General features: G+C 44.8%; 1 protein-coding gene across 14 annotated transcripts in view; it reads right to left on the reverse strand.

The window, feature by feature from the left end:
* EPHB2 (EPH receptor B2) overlaps positions 1–15351 on the reverse strand; it is a 119080-nt gene that overhangs the window by 35031 nt on the left and 68698 nt on the right. For all 14 annotated transcript variants that reach the window (XR_008331890.1, XM_053400592.1, XM_053400587.1 and 11 more), the window contains exons 4-5: positions 5722–5877; positions 4706–5041 (exon numbers count right to left, since the gene is read on the reverse strand). Coding sequence is in view for 13 of the 14 variants with exons in the window: in XM_053400592.1 (XP_053256567.1) it covers positions 4706–5041; positions 5722–5877 (492 nt within the window). In the remaining variant the exon portion in view is untranslated. The remainder of the gene's footprint in view (positions 1–4705; positions 5042–5721; positions 5878–15351) is intronic.

Raw genomic sequence — 15351 nt, forward strand, 5'->3', positions numbered from 1 at the left:
TTATTCTGGAACTCAGAGGAACTTATTCTGAGCAGAAGTTAGATTTTTCCAGGGGGGATTCTCCTCCAGGGCAGGGGACCTGCTGGAAGAAGGCAGTGTGGGCAGAGCAGCATGCCTCTGCACTCAGAGAAGACAAAAGTCTCAGCCTGCCTCAACCTCCCTCAGCGCCATCATTCATGATTGCTGCTGCTAGACCCTCTTGTTGTTGTTCGAGCTCCATGCTGGATGTGTGTGTGTGTCTCTCTCCCTCCCCACAGCTTCTGTTTCCAGCTGCTAATGATGAACATCAAGGCTGCCAGGCTGTGCAGAGAGCTTGCGAAAGAATCCTGCCTCTAATTACGGGAGAATTAGCGAGCAGACAGTTACTGTTTAGCGCTAATGAACAGATACATTAAGGAAGGCGTCGTGCCCGGGCTGGGAGCCTCAGCTCGACGCATAATAAGGCCGAGCCGAGCAGAAACACGCAGGGGGAGCAAAGGCAGAGCGGGAGGTTTCCCCGTCTTCCTCTCTCTCCCCCCCCCGCCTCCATCGCTACCCTCCCTGCCACCCCTTCCCTCCCGCCAAGGTGCGAATGTTCACAGTTGCTGCAATAAAGTCGCAACCACATTGCTTAATTACAAGGGGTGAGATCTGAGCATGCAAGAGGCAGGCCTGACAGCTCGCCTGCTCTGGCAGCTCGCAGAGGCAGCCCCAACAAGCGAGGGGAATTCAGGAGCACATCAGAAGTTTGGCCTTTTGCAAATCCCAACATGCACTGACCAGACACCTCCACATATTGCTTTCAACTAAGTCCTACTCAGAGTAGACCCACTGAGGGAAAATAGACCTGACTCATATCTATTAATTTTAATGGGCCTAGTTAGGTCCGATTTTGTATGTAATCTTAAGGCTTCGATCCTAACGCCACTTACCTGGGAGTAAGCCCCACTGAATTCAATAGGGCTTACTTCAGAGCAGACAAGGGGTTAGGATTGTGTTGCAAATGTCAGGATCAGAATATAAGGTATCCCCGAGATTACACACTTCCAAAATGTTCCAATGGAGTTCTCCGATTTTAATTTTTAATTTTTAAAGGACCAAAATGTGGTTGAGTAGTAATGGTGATAGACTGCTCTGCATGTGTCAGTTTACAACCCACCTTTGCCAGCATGGTGTTTTTGAGAGAAAGTGTAGTGTAGTGGTTAAGGTGGTGGGTTAGGCTCTGGGAGACCAGGGTTCAAATCCCCACTGAGCCATGAAACTCACTGGGCGATCTTGAACGAGGCACAGTCTTTCAGCCAAACCTACCTCACAGGATTGTTGTGACGATAAAACAGGGAGGAATTGAATCATATATGCTGCCTTGAGCTCCTCAGGTTAAGGTAGGATATAAATGGAACAAATAAATAAGTGCGTTTTGAGAGGAAATAAGTTTTAAAGAACATATCTGAATACTTATTCAATCGCAATTTTACACACACACACACACACACACACACACACACCAGATTAATGCAGAAGTGAGTCAGAATGACTGCTGCTAAAACCTATGTGAAAGTGGGGCTGTATGAGATGCTATTCCTGCTCCAAGTAGATCTACTGAAATTAATGGCTGTGACTGATTTAGGTCAATTAATTTCAATCGGTCTACACTTTGTGGAAGTTAGCTGGATGCTGGCAGGGCTTGGCAAGAGTTGTGGACAATCTAAACGTCCCAGGAGAAATTCAAGTGAGGAGAACTTTGTAACCATTCCTAAACGTTTCCACAAACCAGCATAGTGTCATTTCTCCCTGGTGTTTGGTATCCTGAGAATCCCATCTTTCCTGGGGGGAAATAAGCCTCAAACGGACAAGATGTTAGTCCTCAAGATTTTTTTGGGGGGGGATGCCTCCTTGGCTTGGCCAGCCTCTACGATACACCAAAGTGTGTGTTTTCTTGAAGCATGGGAATCTATCACCTGAATAACTGTTGTGAGCCTGTCAGTATTTGTAAATGCATGGTTGATTCAGATGTTATGATTAGGATTCTGCACACCTACCAAGCCATGCTATGTAAACAGAGGTGTGGGCAGTGCCAGATTTACATACAAGCTAAACAAGCTATAGCTTAGGACCCCACTCTCTTGGGGGCCCCCAAAAAATTTAAAGGAAAAAAACAACTGGATGTACATTTTTGAAATATAAGATAAAAAAACAAATAAAATAAAACCTACATACAGCAACAGTGTTTTGTGTTGTGTAGGCTCCTATGATGTAAGTAATAGGCCCTGCCTGCTAGCCTGCTCCCTAAAATATCACTATTAATATACTTCTTAATTGTATTTCACTATTAATATACTTCTTAATTGTATTTCAGTTCAACAATTACTTTGATAAAATACATATTTTGTTATGTGCAAATGGCTTTAGATACCTATTAAGGCCATAAATTACCATATAGCATATATTCAACACAATAAACAGTGACAATTTATTGTTGACAAAGGACAGCTGGACATATAAAGGGCCCCATTACCTTCAGTAGCTTAGGGCCTCATCAAACCTAAATCCGGCCCTGGGTGTGGGCCTCTAACGGCCAGTCCGAAGGAGCTGACTTTGTGTCTCGGTAAGGGAGATGAAGAAGACCCCAGAAGATGCTATTTTCTCAGGGGCAGAGTTTTCAAAATGCCCACCTCCTCGGGGAGCCGGCAGAAAGGAGGAAACTAGAGATGGCGTTTTCTGCAAATCCCAGTGCCTAATTTATATGCACAGATCCCCCCCCCAAACTAATTTCTATCTTGCTCCTTGATCTTGACAAAAAAACCCCTCATTTCCACACACACACATACCCATAATATTACACCCTTATTATGTATGTATACATTCAAGGTTTCTTAAACGAACCAGCACATAAACAGATACACTCAATGAGGCGTATAACTTTATAATCAAACACATATGTATTAATGTTTATAGAATTACGCTGCAGTAATACAGTGGACGTGGTTATTTTAAACGTGTTGGGTTGTAGCTTACTCGGAGAGACAATGCCCCTGTGATTCTGGACAAATAGAAACAATAGAGCGTGTGCTTCTCCAGTGCCTATATTATAGAGACATTCGAATTAGCCTCATCTCCCCACTATTCCATAAGTACCCAGAGTGCACAGGAAAATTCTATACCACCCTGCTGCTTTCAGATACCAACCCTGCTACAATTTACAATGTTGCCAGATTCTGCATAGCAGGACTAGCATTGGCTTGTACCCTGCACACAGTAGACCTATTGAGGTTAATGAACATTCCTAACTTGGGTTTGTTAATTTTAATGGGTCTATTTTGGGGTATAATTTTGCATATAGTTAGTCAGACTTTTAAAAAACAAAGTAGGATTAAAAACCCAGCGATCTGAGTGCTCACTTGGAAGAAGTGCTTCAAAGCAGTCAAAGCTCAGTTAGGTCAGATAAAGCCATTGAAAACTGTTTTCTCCTTTGAGGATTGAAGAAAATATTGGATTATAGAAAGTAGAATAGTTGGGTGTTACATTGGAGTGGATGGTTTGAATATTTTTCTATATATAGCTGACAAAAAGAATCAGAACTTCTGCTTTTTTCTCTCTTGCCCCTTGTCCCTTTTTATATTTTTTTCTTTGTGTTTTTATTTAGATTAATTTATTTTATCTTTGATAGTCTAAAAAAAATAGGCATTTGATACCAACCTTTGTATATCTTTCCCCCAAAAACTTTAATAAAATCTATTCCTCCTCCACCCCTAAAAGAAACAATTTCTTCTGCAACAGGTTCTGGGGGCTAAAGCATATGTAAGAAACAGATTTGGAAATGGGAACAGAAGCTGAATCTTGGACTCAGGGGGCAAGTTAGGGCAAGTTTCCCTATAAAACTATACCAGCATCATGGAAACTATGCAGAAGATACTTCAGAAATGATACTTAGCCCCAGTTAAACTTCCATACACCCATAAGCATCCTTATGGGTATCTATGTGCTGGCATGGGTGTAGGGAAAGAGGCAGATATAGGCATTTTGGTGGACATGACCAAAAGTGGCAGATTTTGTGGAACACGTATTTAAATTTAAATAACATTTCACATCAGTATATCACAAAGTCTTCAGAACAGTCTTCTTCAAACTCGGCCCTCCAGATGTTTTGAGACTACAATTCCCATCATCCCCGACAACTGGTCCTGCTAGCCAGGGATCATGGGAGTTGTAGGCCAAAAACATCTGGAGGGCCGAGTTTGAGGAAGCCTTCTTCAGAACTTACATTACTGGATCTCTGTTTAAATAAGAATCAGGAGTTGGTGGATAAACCACCAATTGGATTTCTCTTAGTGGCAGCAAGTATGGTTATAGCCACATCTTGGACTTAAAAGCTGCAACTTGAATACCTGGTACAGGAGAGTATGACGTATTGCCCTTATGGAAAAATTGACTCACAAATTAAGACTGCCAAGAGGAACAAAACACAGAGATACCTGTGCAGGAGAATGGAGGAGCTTTGTTTCATTCACAAATTCTCCCGAAAACCCAAGACTGGTCTCAACAGTTGTACTAATTTGTGGATCACACAATAAGGACCTGTTTTATGGATGTATAATGTTACAAGTTGCCATGTATGAACGGAAATACAGGTTTTCATATTTTGGGGAAAGGAGTGTCCTCCAAAGAAGTAAGTAAATAATAAAAACAACAAGAAGGAACCTGGCAATGGAATGGAACAGATCCTTACCAGCTTGGTTGGTGGTGATGTTGACAGAGGCAAACTGGGGCGAGAAGGGGCTCTGGTCAGTGACGCCATTAACCGCCTGTATCTCAAAAGTATACTGGGTGTGGGCCAGCAGGTCGCTGATGTAGACGCGTTGCTCGGCCAGGCCAAGCTGGCGCGGTGCAAACTGGACGTTGTCCCCGCACCGGGTGCATGCCCCCCGACCCGAACCGCAGCTCTTGCAGATGATGTTGTAGACCAGGTCCTCGCGGCCCCCTGAGTCCCGGGGCGGACTCCACTCCAGCATAAGGGAGGTCTCGTTCACGCTGGAGATGACGGCCTGTGGGGCTGATGGGATTGCTGCAGGAAGGGAGGAAATGGGGAGGTAAGATGGTGCAGGACAACAGGGACTTTCAGGGCTGCCAGAACTTTCCTAAGGCTACAGCCATTACAGGCTCTGTTTTGCATCCCAAATGTTTCGCTCCGGCTGGAATGTGTTTCTTCCACTCTGATACTGTTTGCCTGGATGGAGGATACAGAGGCAGGTGTGTGTGTGTGTGTGTGTGTGTGTGTGTGTAGAAAGCAGCTTATTGGATAAAAGTAGCTTTTACACTCATTGCTTCCTGGTATCTCTAGGTAGGCCGGTCAAAGACTTGTGACCGAAACCCTGGAAGCTGCAACCAATATTGAGCTAGATGGACCAATAGTCTATGCCAGGGGTCAGCAAACTTCTTCAGCAGGGGGCCGGTCCACTGTCCCTCAGACCTTGTGGGGGCCAGACTATAATTTTGAGGAGGATGAACAAATTCCTATGCCCCACAAATAACCCAGAGATGCATTTTAAATAAAAGGACACATTCTACTCATGTAAAAACACGCTGATTCCTGGACCGTCCACGGGCCGGATTTAGAAGACGAATGGGCCAGATCCGGCCCCTGGGCCTTAGTTTGCCTACCCGTGGTCTATGCCCACAGGACCCTGAAGGATGAGGTATACCGCCCTTCTAGACTTGCCCCCCTCCCCTTTGTGGGCAACTTACTGGTGCATGGCATGTCCAGCGGATCGGAGTCTGAGCGGTAGTAGTTGTTGCGGCAGACACAATTCGTGGCTCCTTCTGACGTGGTCCGGCTGTTGATGGGGCAATGGACGCAGCCCTCGTCCCCCTGGCTGGCTTTGAACGTCCCTGAGGGGCATCCTGGAAAAGGAAAAAGGGGGTGGGGAGAATCCTATTAAAAGCAATGAAAATACTGGGAGGTTTGGAAATCGGTGAGGGATGGATAGATCTGCCAGTTTTGATTTCTCTCAGAGTCTCTTCTTCTGAATCTTCCGTTCGCTTCAAGACATTTGGGCAGAAATTTGCATTTAGACAAAAAAGCCATGAAAACACATCAGCATTCTAGTGGAAATTTCTCCGAATAAACAGTTCTGCCTAATATGCACAATTTCGCAAGGCTTTTTGTATGACATTTCCCCGAAATATATTCATTTTTGAACACACTCTTCACTGGGAGAGCTGCACCGCAATATTCAGAGACAAAATCTTGAAGGATATTCACGATTTCATTCACGTTTCGGTTTGAAAGCTGCCAGTTTCACATTAAAATGCAAATGGAAGTGAAATTCTCTCCCGTCCCATTGTGGGCCTTGGGGGGTGGGGCATGTACATGCTCAGGAAACCCACTTCTCTGAAATGGCAACATTGCTTGCTGATATAGTCCGAAAGATTTATAAACTGCTTAATCTAAGGAGCACATCCTATAAAATTTTAGATAAAGCACAGCTAAAAATTGACAGACTATTAAACAGCCAATATATATATATATGTAAACTGGTTAATATTGAAATAATAATCTGCACAACTTTTAAAACAAATATACACAACTAAATTGCTGAAATAACAATAATAAATTAATAGTTTTCAGCATGCATCTGACATGGCATTGTGCAGGTGCCTGTTTCATGTCCAGAGGCAAGGAGTTTGAAAGTACAGGTAAAGGTAAAGGTAAAGGACCCCTGGATGGTTAACTCCAGTCAAAGGCGACTATGGGGCTGCGGCGCTCATCTCACTTTCAGGCCAAGGAAGCCAACATTTGTCCACAGACGACTTTCTGGGTCATGTGGCCAGCATGACTAAACCGCTTCTGGTGCAATGGAACACCGTGACAGAAACCAGAGTGCACAGAAACGCCATTTACCTTTCCACCACAGCAGTACCTATTTATCTCCTTGCAGTGGTGTGTTTTCGAACCACTAGGTTTGCAGGATCTGGGACAGAGCAACGGGAGCTCACCCGTCGCGGGGATTTGAACCGCTGACCTTCTTATCAGCAAGCCCAAGAGGCTCAGTGGTTTAGACCACAGCGCCACCCTCTTCCCTTAAAGTACAGGTAGTGGAATACTAAAAGATTGACTCCTTGCAAATGTGAAATGAACACAATGCGATGTTTGGAAAAGCACCAGTTCTGGGGTGCAAAGTGATTAAAGAGCAAGGGTGGAATTGAGTAATAGTTGGGAATATGGCGCCCTGAGAGAGGCCACAATTTGGTGCCCCCAAATGGATCTTCTCAATTATGGGTCTTCTCAATTTGGCGCCCTCCTGGCACAGTGCCCAGTGCAGGGGGAGCCTCTTTCACCACCCTAAATCCAGCCCTGCAAATAGGCCTGGGTAGGACAAAGCAATCTGCTAAGGAAACTGATCCTAAGCTGAAGGGAAATGCATCACTTTCTCAAGCTGCAAGCCTCTTTGGTTTCAAATCCCGGATTTATGTGTGTTTTGAGTCTGCATGCTTCAGACCCCCATATTTCTGAACTGGAGTGCCCTGACAGATCCTAGAACTGCCCGTTCTTCTCTCTCTGTCTCACTGTCTCAACTGCCTCCCCCCTTTGCTATTTTGTCTGGGGAAAGAGTTCCGTCTGTGTAATCCGAAGCATCGCTCATTCCCTTGACAATAAAGGCAGCTCCAGTAAAAGCTATCACCTTACCTCCTTTGTATCTCTCTCAGTCCCCCCACCCTGTTCGCAGAAAGACCTCCTACCACAACCCCACCCTTCAAATATCCAAGATTTAGGATGGAGCTCACAGCAACCCCTCCTCTAATTCTTGTGGCAGCAGCAGCTGGGAGGTAAAGTTGAGATTGTTAAGTCACCAGCCCCCTCCCTCCACAAACTCCAGCCTGTTCCAGAGCAAAGGACCCATCCTAAGGCACAGGAGCTGTGGGCTTTGTCTCTCCTGAAACAGCTGCAAAACCAGCCCCTCTCCTTTTTCTCCAGTCTCCGTGGAGTTTGATGTGTTGGAGGGACATAGCTCAGTGGAAAAGCATTTGCTTTGCAAGAAGAAGGACCCCAGTTCAATTCCACCCCCACCCCCACCCCGCATCTCCAGGTAAAGGCTGGGGGAGACACCTGCCTAAAAATTCAGACAGCTTCTGCCAGTCAGTGTAGACAATATTGAGTTAGATGGACCAATGGTCTGACTGGGTATAAAACACATTCTGATGTTCCTGTGTGTTTGTGTATGTTTTAGGGCTGGATGATATATCATCCAAAACCGGTTTCAAGTCCGTATCATGATATTGGTTGACCTGGCAATATATTGAGAATCATGATGGCAGTTCCCTCGCTGTGAGATGTGAGGTTACAGGGAAGCAGGTAGAGGGCCTCTCGGTAGTGGTGCCTGCCCTGTGGAATGCCCTCCCAGTGGATGTCAAGGCAATAAACAACTATTTTACTTTTAAAAGACAACTGAAGGCGGCCCTGTTTAGCATAATGTCTGATGCTGTATTGTTTTTAATATTCGGTTGGAAGCCACCCAGAGTGGCTGGGGAAACCCAGCCAGATGGGTGGGGTATAAATAATAAATTATTATTATTATTAGTTGTGTTTGTGTTTGTGTGTGTGTGTGTGTGTGTGTGTGTGTGCATGTTTGTCTGTGCTATGCAAAAATCACAATGTGGGGGGAACCATGAAGCCAGACAATGCCTCTACATAGCTCCATCGTTATTGCAGACATAGTACATCCCGATGCTTCGATGGTGGTATATCACAAAGTTGAAAACCACATATTGCCCAGCCCACGTATGCTTGTGTGGGTGGGGGGGACTCTTTTAGCTCACTGTGGATCCTGCCAGTTTACATAGCTACACCCAGGGATGTAGTGTGGGGAGTACCAGGGGGACTGTGGCCCTGGGTGCACCATTTTTTAGGGGGTGCGAATCAGGTCCGGCCTGGTGCTCCTCTCCACTCGCCATGGGCTGCATTGGCTGGCTGGGCTCCCTCCCTGTGTGGGCGGGTAGGTGGCTCGATGCAGCCCCACTTTGCTCCAGTGGTGGTGGTGTCAGTCTGGAGTCACTGAAGAAGAGGGCAGGCTGTGAGGTCTTGCAGGAGCAAATTCCACTGTACAGTGGTACCTCAGGTTACAGACGCTTCACATTACAGATGCTTCAGGTTACAGACTCCGCTAACCCAGAAATAGTACCTCGGGTTAAGAACTTTGCTTCAGGATTAGAACAAAAATCACACGGCGGGAGTCCCCATTAGCTAAAGTGGTACCTCAGGTTAAGAACAGTTTCAGGTTAAGAACAAACCTCCAAAACGAATTCAGTTCTTAACCCTAGGTACCACTGTATAACTATGCACCATGTGAGGAAGTATTTTCTTTTGTCTGTCTTGAAACATTCAATATTCTAAAAAAACAAACAAACCCAGAGGCTTTTTTATTAGGAATTGTAGGTGCTGATATTCCAAGGGAGACGAAAAGACTTTTTATGTATACGATGACAGCCGCACAGATGCTATTAGCCCAGAGATGGAAGGAAGATAAAGTCCCTACCAGAGAAGAATGGCAAATTAAACTGTTGGACTATGCCAAAATGGCAAAACTGACCGGAAAGCTCAGGAACCAAGAAGACCAAAACTTCAACAAAGAATGGGGGAAATTTATAATTTATCTTTGGAGACCACTGTAAGCAAATGAAAACGTTAGCAGGATTGCAAAAACCCTTGTAATGTAGCAAGAATTGTGGAGATAATGGAGTTTTTAAAATATGGACTATTGAAAAAGATGCAGTAGAAAAGGTTTAGTAATAGGACCCACGAAAGGAAAGGTGGTAAGTTCAGAGATTCGGAGGAATCTTTAAATGTGGATGTGTATGGTTGTATCGTTATAATTTAATATTTGTAAAAGCAAATAAAAATGAAAGAAAGAAAGAAAGAAAGAAAGAAAGAAAGAAAGAAAGAAAGAAAGAAAGAAACTGGATGACTCCAAGTTCTCCTTCTCTAAGGTAAGGAGGAAAAGTTTTCTTTCTCTATTCTGTGCATGATTTTATATGCCTCCACCCTGTCCCCTCCTTGGTTGCCTTTTCCCTAAACTGAAACACATTTCCTCCTAAGGCGGCTGCTCCACCCCTTGATCATTTTAGTCATCTCTTTTTTCTGACCCTTTCCCAACTCCACAATATCCTTTTCTGATGTGTGGCGACCAGAGCTGTACACTGTGTTCCAACTGCGGTGGCACCACAGATTTGTATAAACAACACCAACATACAGGGAGGCCAAGGGATCCTTCCAGTTTCCAGTATTTGTGGCTATGGTGGATCCTGCCTCCGAAGTCACGTGGGCTAAGTGGGGTCCTGTGAAATCTCAGAATCCAGCGGGTGATTGAGTGGGAGGTCATATGGCCCTGTGAGACTCCCCCTGCAGCCCATCTATTCCAGATGACATCTCCTTGACACATTCCAATAGACCAATAGACCTTGCCCAAGAATGTCTAATTAATGAGGAGGAAGAAGGGCGGTGGTAATGGTGGAAGCCACATTCTGGATCCAAATAAACCAGAACCACCAACAACAAAAAAGACCCTGATGGGAAGTAATGTTTCATCCTTTGATCTCAACATAAATCTTAAGGCTCCCATTGTGGAGAATCTGGGGGGCAAGGATTAGGGTGGATTTTCTTTCTAATACTGATCTTATCCATCTACTCACCTGGTTGGCCAGGTACAGGGAACTCCTAGGGACCAGGGAACTTTGCTCCCCACTCCAATAAAATATTTGAGGAGGCTGGGGGTCCCCAAAGTTGATGGGCACTGCCATTCAAATGGTGTGTCTTGCGATCAATTATGTGGGGTGGTGCTTGTCATGGCTAAAAATTGGCCGCTGTTTCTTTAATGCTAAAAGAACTAAGTCAGCATGAGTCAGCGGCCTACAATGACTCATGCAGCCTTTCACCTAATTGTACCTGTATATATAGAGTGGTCAATGTTAGTGTTGGGTGTGGGTTGGTTGGTTGGTTGGAGAAAGCTGGTAGTGTTGATGTGTGTACAGTTGGTCAGTCATTTTGCAGATAAAGACTTTTAAGAGTAAAAGCAGAAAATACTCTGCAAATACACTCTTCTCATGGACTCTTTTATGCCGGCAAGGGTCCGAGGACCAGGCTGAGGAGACAAAGGAAGTCAGGACCTTTGCTTTTTCCAAACACTGACAGGGCTTACCTGGACACCCCCCTCCCCAATATTGGCGCCCCTGGTTATTACGTTAGCTTAACATCTTGTAACCCTGGAACCACCTACATAAGGGCAAGCCCGCTGCATCTGACCAATGGCCCACCCAGTCCAGATCCTGTTCTCACAGTTGCCTGTGGCAATTTCTTTGGCTTGTTTTTCTCCTATGATCAGATGAGGCACTGCTGTGCAGGTCAGAAAACTGCCAAACAGGTTTGCAGAGCCCAGAGAAGGTTGCAATCCCCATGTTTTACTTATCTCTACCATAAAGTTGGGGATGCGGGTGGTGCTGTTGGTTAAACCACAGAGCCTAGGACTTGCCGATCAGAAGGTCAGCGGTTTGAATCCCCACGACGGGGTGAGCTCCTGTTGCTCGGTCCCTGCTCCTGCCAATCTAGCAGTTCGGAAGCACGTCAAAGTGCAAGTAGATAAATAGGTACCGCTCCAGCAGGAAGGTGAATGGTGTTTCCGTGCGCTGCTCTGGTTTGCCAGAAGCAGCTTAGTCATGCTGGTCCCTCGGCCAATAAAGCGAGATGAGCGCCGCAACCCCAGAGTCGTCGTCTTCTTCTTCTTCTTCTTCTTCTTCTTCTTCTTCTTCTTCTTCTTCTTCTTCTTCTTCTTCTTCTTCAGCTTTCCCCAGGAAATGCTTATGACCATTTGGGCTGACAGCCCAAAAGCTACTGGTCCCAGTTCAAGCTGCAGATACTGGTGTGCAAAGCCCTATACAGGATTGTCTCACCCCTAATACACTGTGTGTACTGTGGGTGAGGGTCTCATTTCCAGTGCTTCCAACAGAGGTGTCACACGCTGCCAGCAGTTTGGCAATGAGAACTTTGCACCAGCTCCTGCTTCTGGGCCAAATTCAAGTCCCTGGTTATGTGCCGTTGGCGAGAAGAGTGAGGAATGGGAAGGAGAGCTGGTTTTCATATATGCTTTCTTGAGAGGAGGAGTGAGAGGGAATGAATGTCTCCTGGGCAGGGTCAACATGCCTTTGGAGGTGAGCTTCAACATACTCATAGCAAACTCAGCTAGCCTATATGTTTGGGTTTGGGTTTTTTTGCGGGAACTACTTGGCTATAGAACTGCATTGCAAAACTAAGACAAGTGCAAATTCTGAATGTTGACTGAGCCTCGGTTCACACATTGTTTCAGAAAGTGCAAAGGAGGTAAGTTCATCTTTAAACTCAAACTGAATTTAATTTCTTCCCCATCTCTCCTGTGGTGGGTGGGACATCTACAGACATGAAGGGAGCTGCATTAAGCATAAGCACATTTTAAAAATAATTGTTTCAAGATTTTAACATTATTATTAGGTTTTATTGGTGGCTTTGGCTGTTTTAAACATTGATGTTTTGCTAATTTATATGAACGATTTATGTCCCATCAAAGAATTTTCTCAGGGCAGCTTCTATTTCAAGTGCTTCCTTGTGGATCTAGGTTGCCAACTGACCGGGGTGCGGGGGCAGGAATGAAACTGATCTGGCCTGCTCTTCAGCCAAATATTTTTGGAACTCCCTCTCTCCTGGTCCTGCCAGCGCAGCCACAGTGTCAAACTGAAGAAACTAGCAGCAAGTGTCCTATCATGCATGGCATGGGAAGAGTGGACAGAGAAAAGCTTTTCTCCCCCTCTGATAACACTAGAACTTATTAACATCCAGTGAAGCTGAATGTTGGGAGGTTCAGGACAGATGAAAGGAAGGATTCCTTTGTGCAGTGCTTAGTCAAACTATGGAACTATCAAACTAAGGGCTTTTCCTTCAGCTGTCCAGGAAGGCCGTTTTAGGAAGACACCGTACGAGGAGAGGAAATGCAGACCTTCCAAGTGTCCCTATTTTCCAGAGACACCCCTGATTTACAGAAGCTGACCCGATTTCTGATTTGATCCCAGAACATCCCGCTTTTCCTTAGGATGTCCCTATTTTCAACGGAGAAATGTTGGAGGGATCTAGTTATCTGACTCCCAAGCCATCTGAACGCAGCTCTGTATAGGGAAGTTTTTTTTAATGTTTAATGTTTTATTACGTTGTATATGTGTTGGAAGCCACCCAGAGTGGCAAACCAGTCAGATGGGTGGGGCACAAATAGCAAAGTTCTTCTTATAATTATGGAATAGGATTTCCCGGTTTTCCTCAGAGAAATGTTGGAGGCTATGGAAAAGCCCATATGGCTCTGGGCAACTGGAAACAACAGAACATGCATTTTTTCACTGTCAATTCTATACAGACATAGGAGCTAGTTTCACCCTGCCTATACAGTAGTACCTCGGGTTACATACGCTTCAGGTTACATACGCTTCAGGTTACAGACTCCGCTAACCCAGAAATAGTACCTCAGGTTAAGAACTTTGCTTCAGGATAAGAACAGAAATCGTGCTCCGGCAGTGCGGCGGCAGCAGGAGGCCCCATTAGCTAAAGTGGTGCTTCAGGTTAAGAACAGTTTCAGGTTAAGAACGGACCTCCGGAACGAATTAAGTACTTAACCCAAGGTACCACTGTACTATACAAATTCCCAGGATGTACATTAAAACTCTCTATCTCCCTACTACTCCAAGATGAAAACTCAAATGTCACATATTCAGCTGCTAGATTTTACGCTGCCATGATGGACATCTGTCAAAGGATGGTTTGACAGCAGGACCTGTGTTGCTTGACGCTCCCTCCCTTATAGCCGCTTTTAGCTGCTTGTCTTTTGTTTCTGTTTTAAATTTATGTGAGTTATAATCACTTTTAACTATTAGCTTTTATCTCTTTCCTCTTTAAGTCTCACGTGCTTTATTTCATTCACATGTTTTTATCTTATGCTGGTCTGCGACCATAATAAAGTTTGATGGTGATGAAGGTCTGTGCCAGCAGGGGTGGGGAGTGAGGAAGAAGCAACTCCCGGCCTCTCTTTAGCATTTGGTTAGAAACCTAAGAATCCCAGATGCCTGTTCAAATGAGAAATGAATCTCCTAGCTCTCATGATTATTATTGCCGACAGCAAGCCCATATGCTGAATCAGAGGTGGCAAACCTTTTTCATCCTAAGTATTGCATTCAACATCTGGACAGCCTTCTGAGGGCCACATGGCAGTGATGGGCAGGGGCAGAAGTAGGCAGATGAGGTATTTTTTTTTACCTTTGTACAGTAGGCTTGTTTCTACAGACATTCCTACCCCTCTCTCTGTCTGGCAGCCAGGACAGGGAAAAGGCATGAGCTCAAAGGCACATGGCTTAGGAGGCTGCATGGCCTGAGGGGAGTCTTAAGGTCCAGGTGGAAAGGTTTGAAGGGCCTCCTTTGGCCTCCATGCCCAAGGCTCCCCACCCTGGCATTAAATCAAAACCCAAATCAAACAGAAAAATCGGGTGCTGTTTCCAGATTTCCTGCTGCATCCCCCAACTGCACTTCTTCATTTTTAAAAAAAACAACTTTACTTATAATGTTGCTGGACATGTTTCAAAATGCAGTGCCAAGGATATCCTACCCACCCACAATATGCTCAGACCTAAATTTGCATCTATACATATAAACCAGCACCTGCAAAACAGTGTGCCTATTTGTGCTTATGGGATGGTGGCCTACATTTTTCTAAGTACCCAGGGATGAATTTCCAGCCAAATCCCAAAGTTAATGTCTGGCATAGAAGCAACTTACTGAGAATCACTTTCATGGATTCTCAGCCATTACTATAGATCATGTTCTCTATTGCAAACCTTTGGCTCAACCACTGGACTAACGTCCTTTTCCATGTGGCTGATTCTTCTCAGTCTGTCTGTTTCTCTCTCTCTCTCTCTCTCTCTCTCTCTCTCTCTCTCTCTCTCTCTCTCACACACACACACACACACACACACACACACATGATTTGTAGTATCCTTTGAAAGCAGAATTTTGGAAGAAGAGCAAATTATGTAAGATATATGCATGACTGGTTTTTTTAATAAAAAAAAAAATTCTGGACACATATAATGTCATGGTTGTTGTTGCAACTGTTAGTAAAGTCACTTAAATAATACAGATGGAGTCCAGAAAGAAATTAAATCCTGATCACACTTTAACGAGGAAAACTGAACCAAAACTGAACCGAAACAGTGTAAAATTTGAGGAGAATGGAACAGAGAGGTTTTGTCTTTCTTATGTCAGGCCTTGTACATAGCAGGGAGACATTCAACCAAACAAACAATGGGGAAACTCCCTCA

Source organism: Podarcis raffonei, chromosome 8 (assembly GCF_027172205.1).
Source record: "Podarcis raffonei isolate rPodRaf1 chromosome 8, rPodRaf1.pri, whole genome shotgun sequence".
NCBI lineage: Eukaryota > Metazoa > Chordata > Lepidosauria > Squamata > Lacertidae > Podarcis > Podarcis raffonei.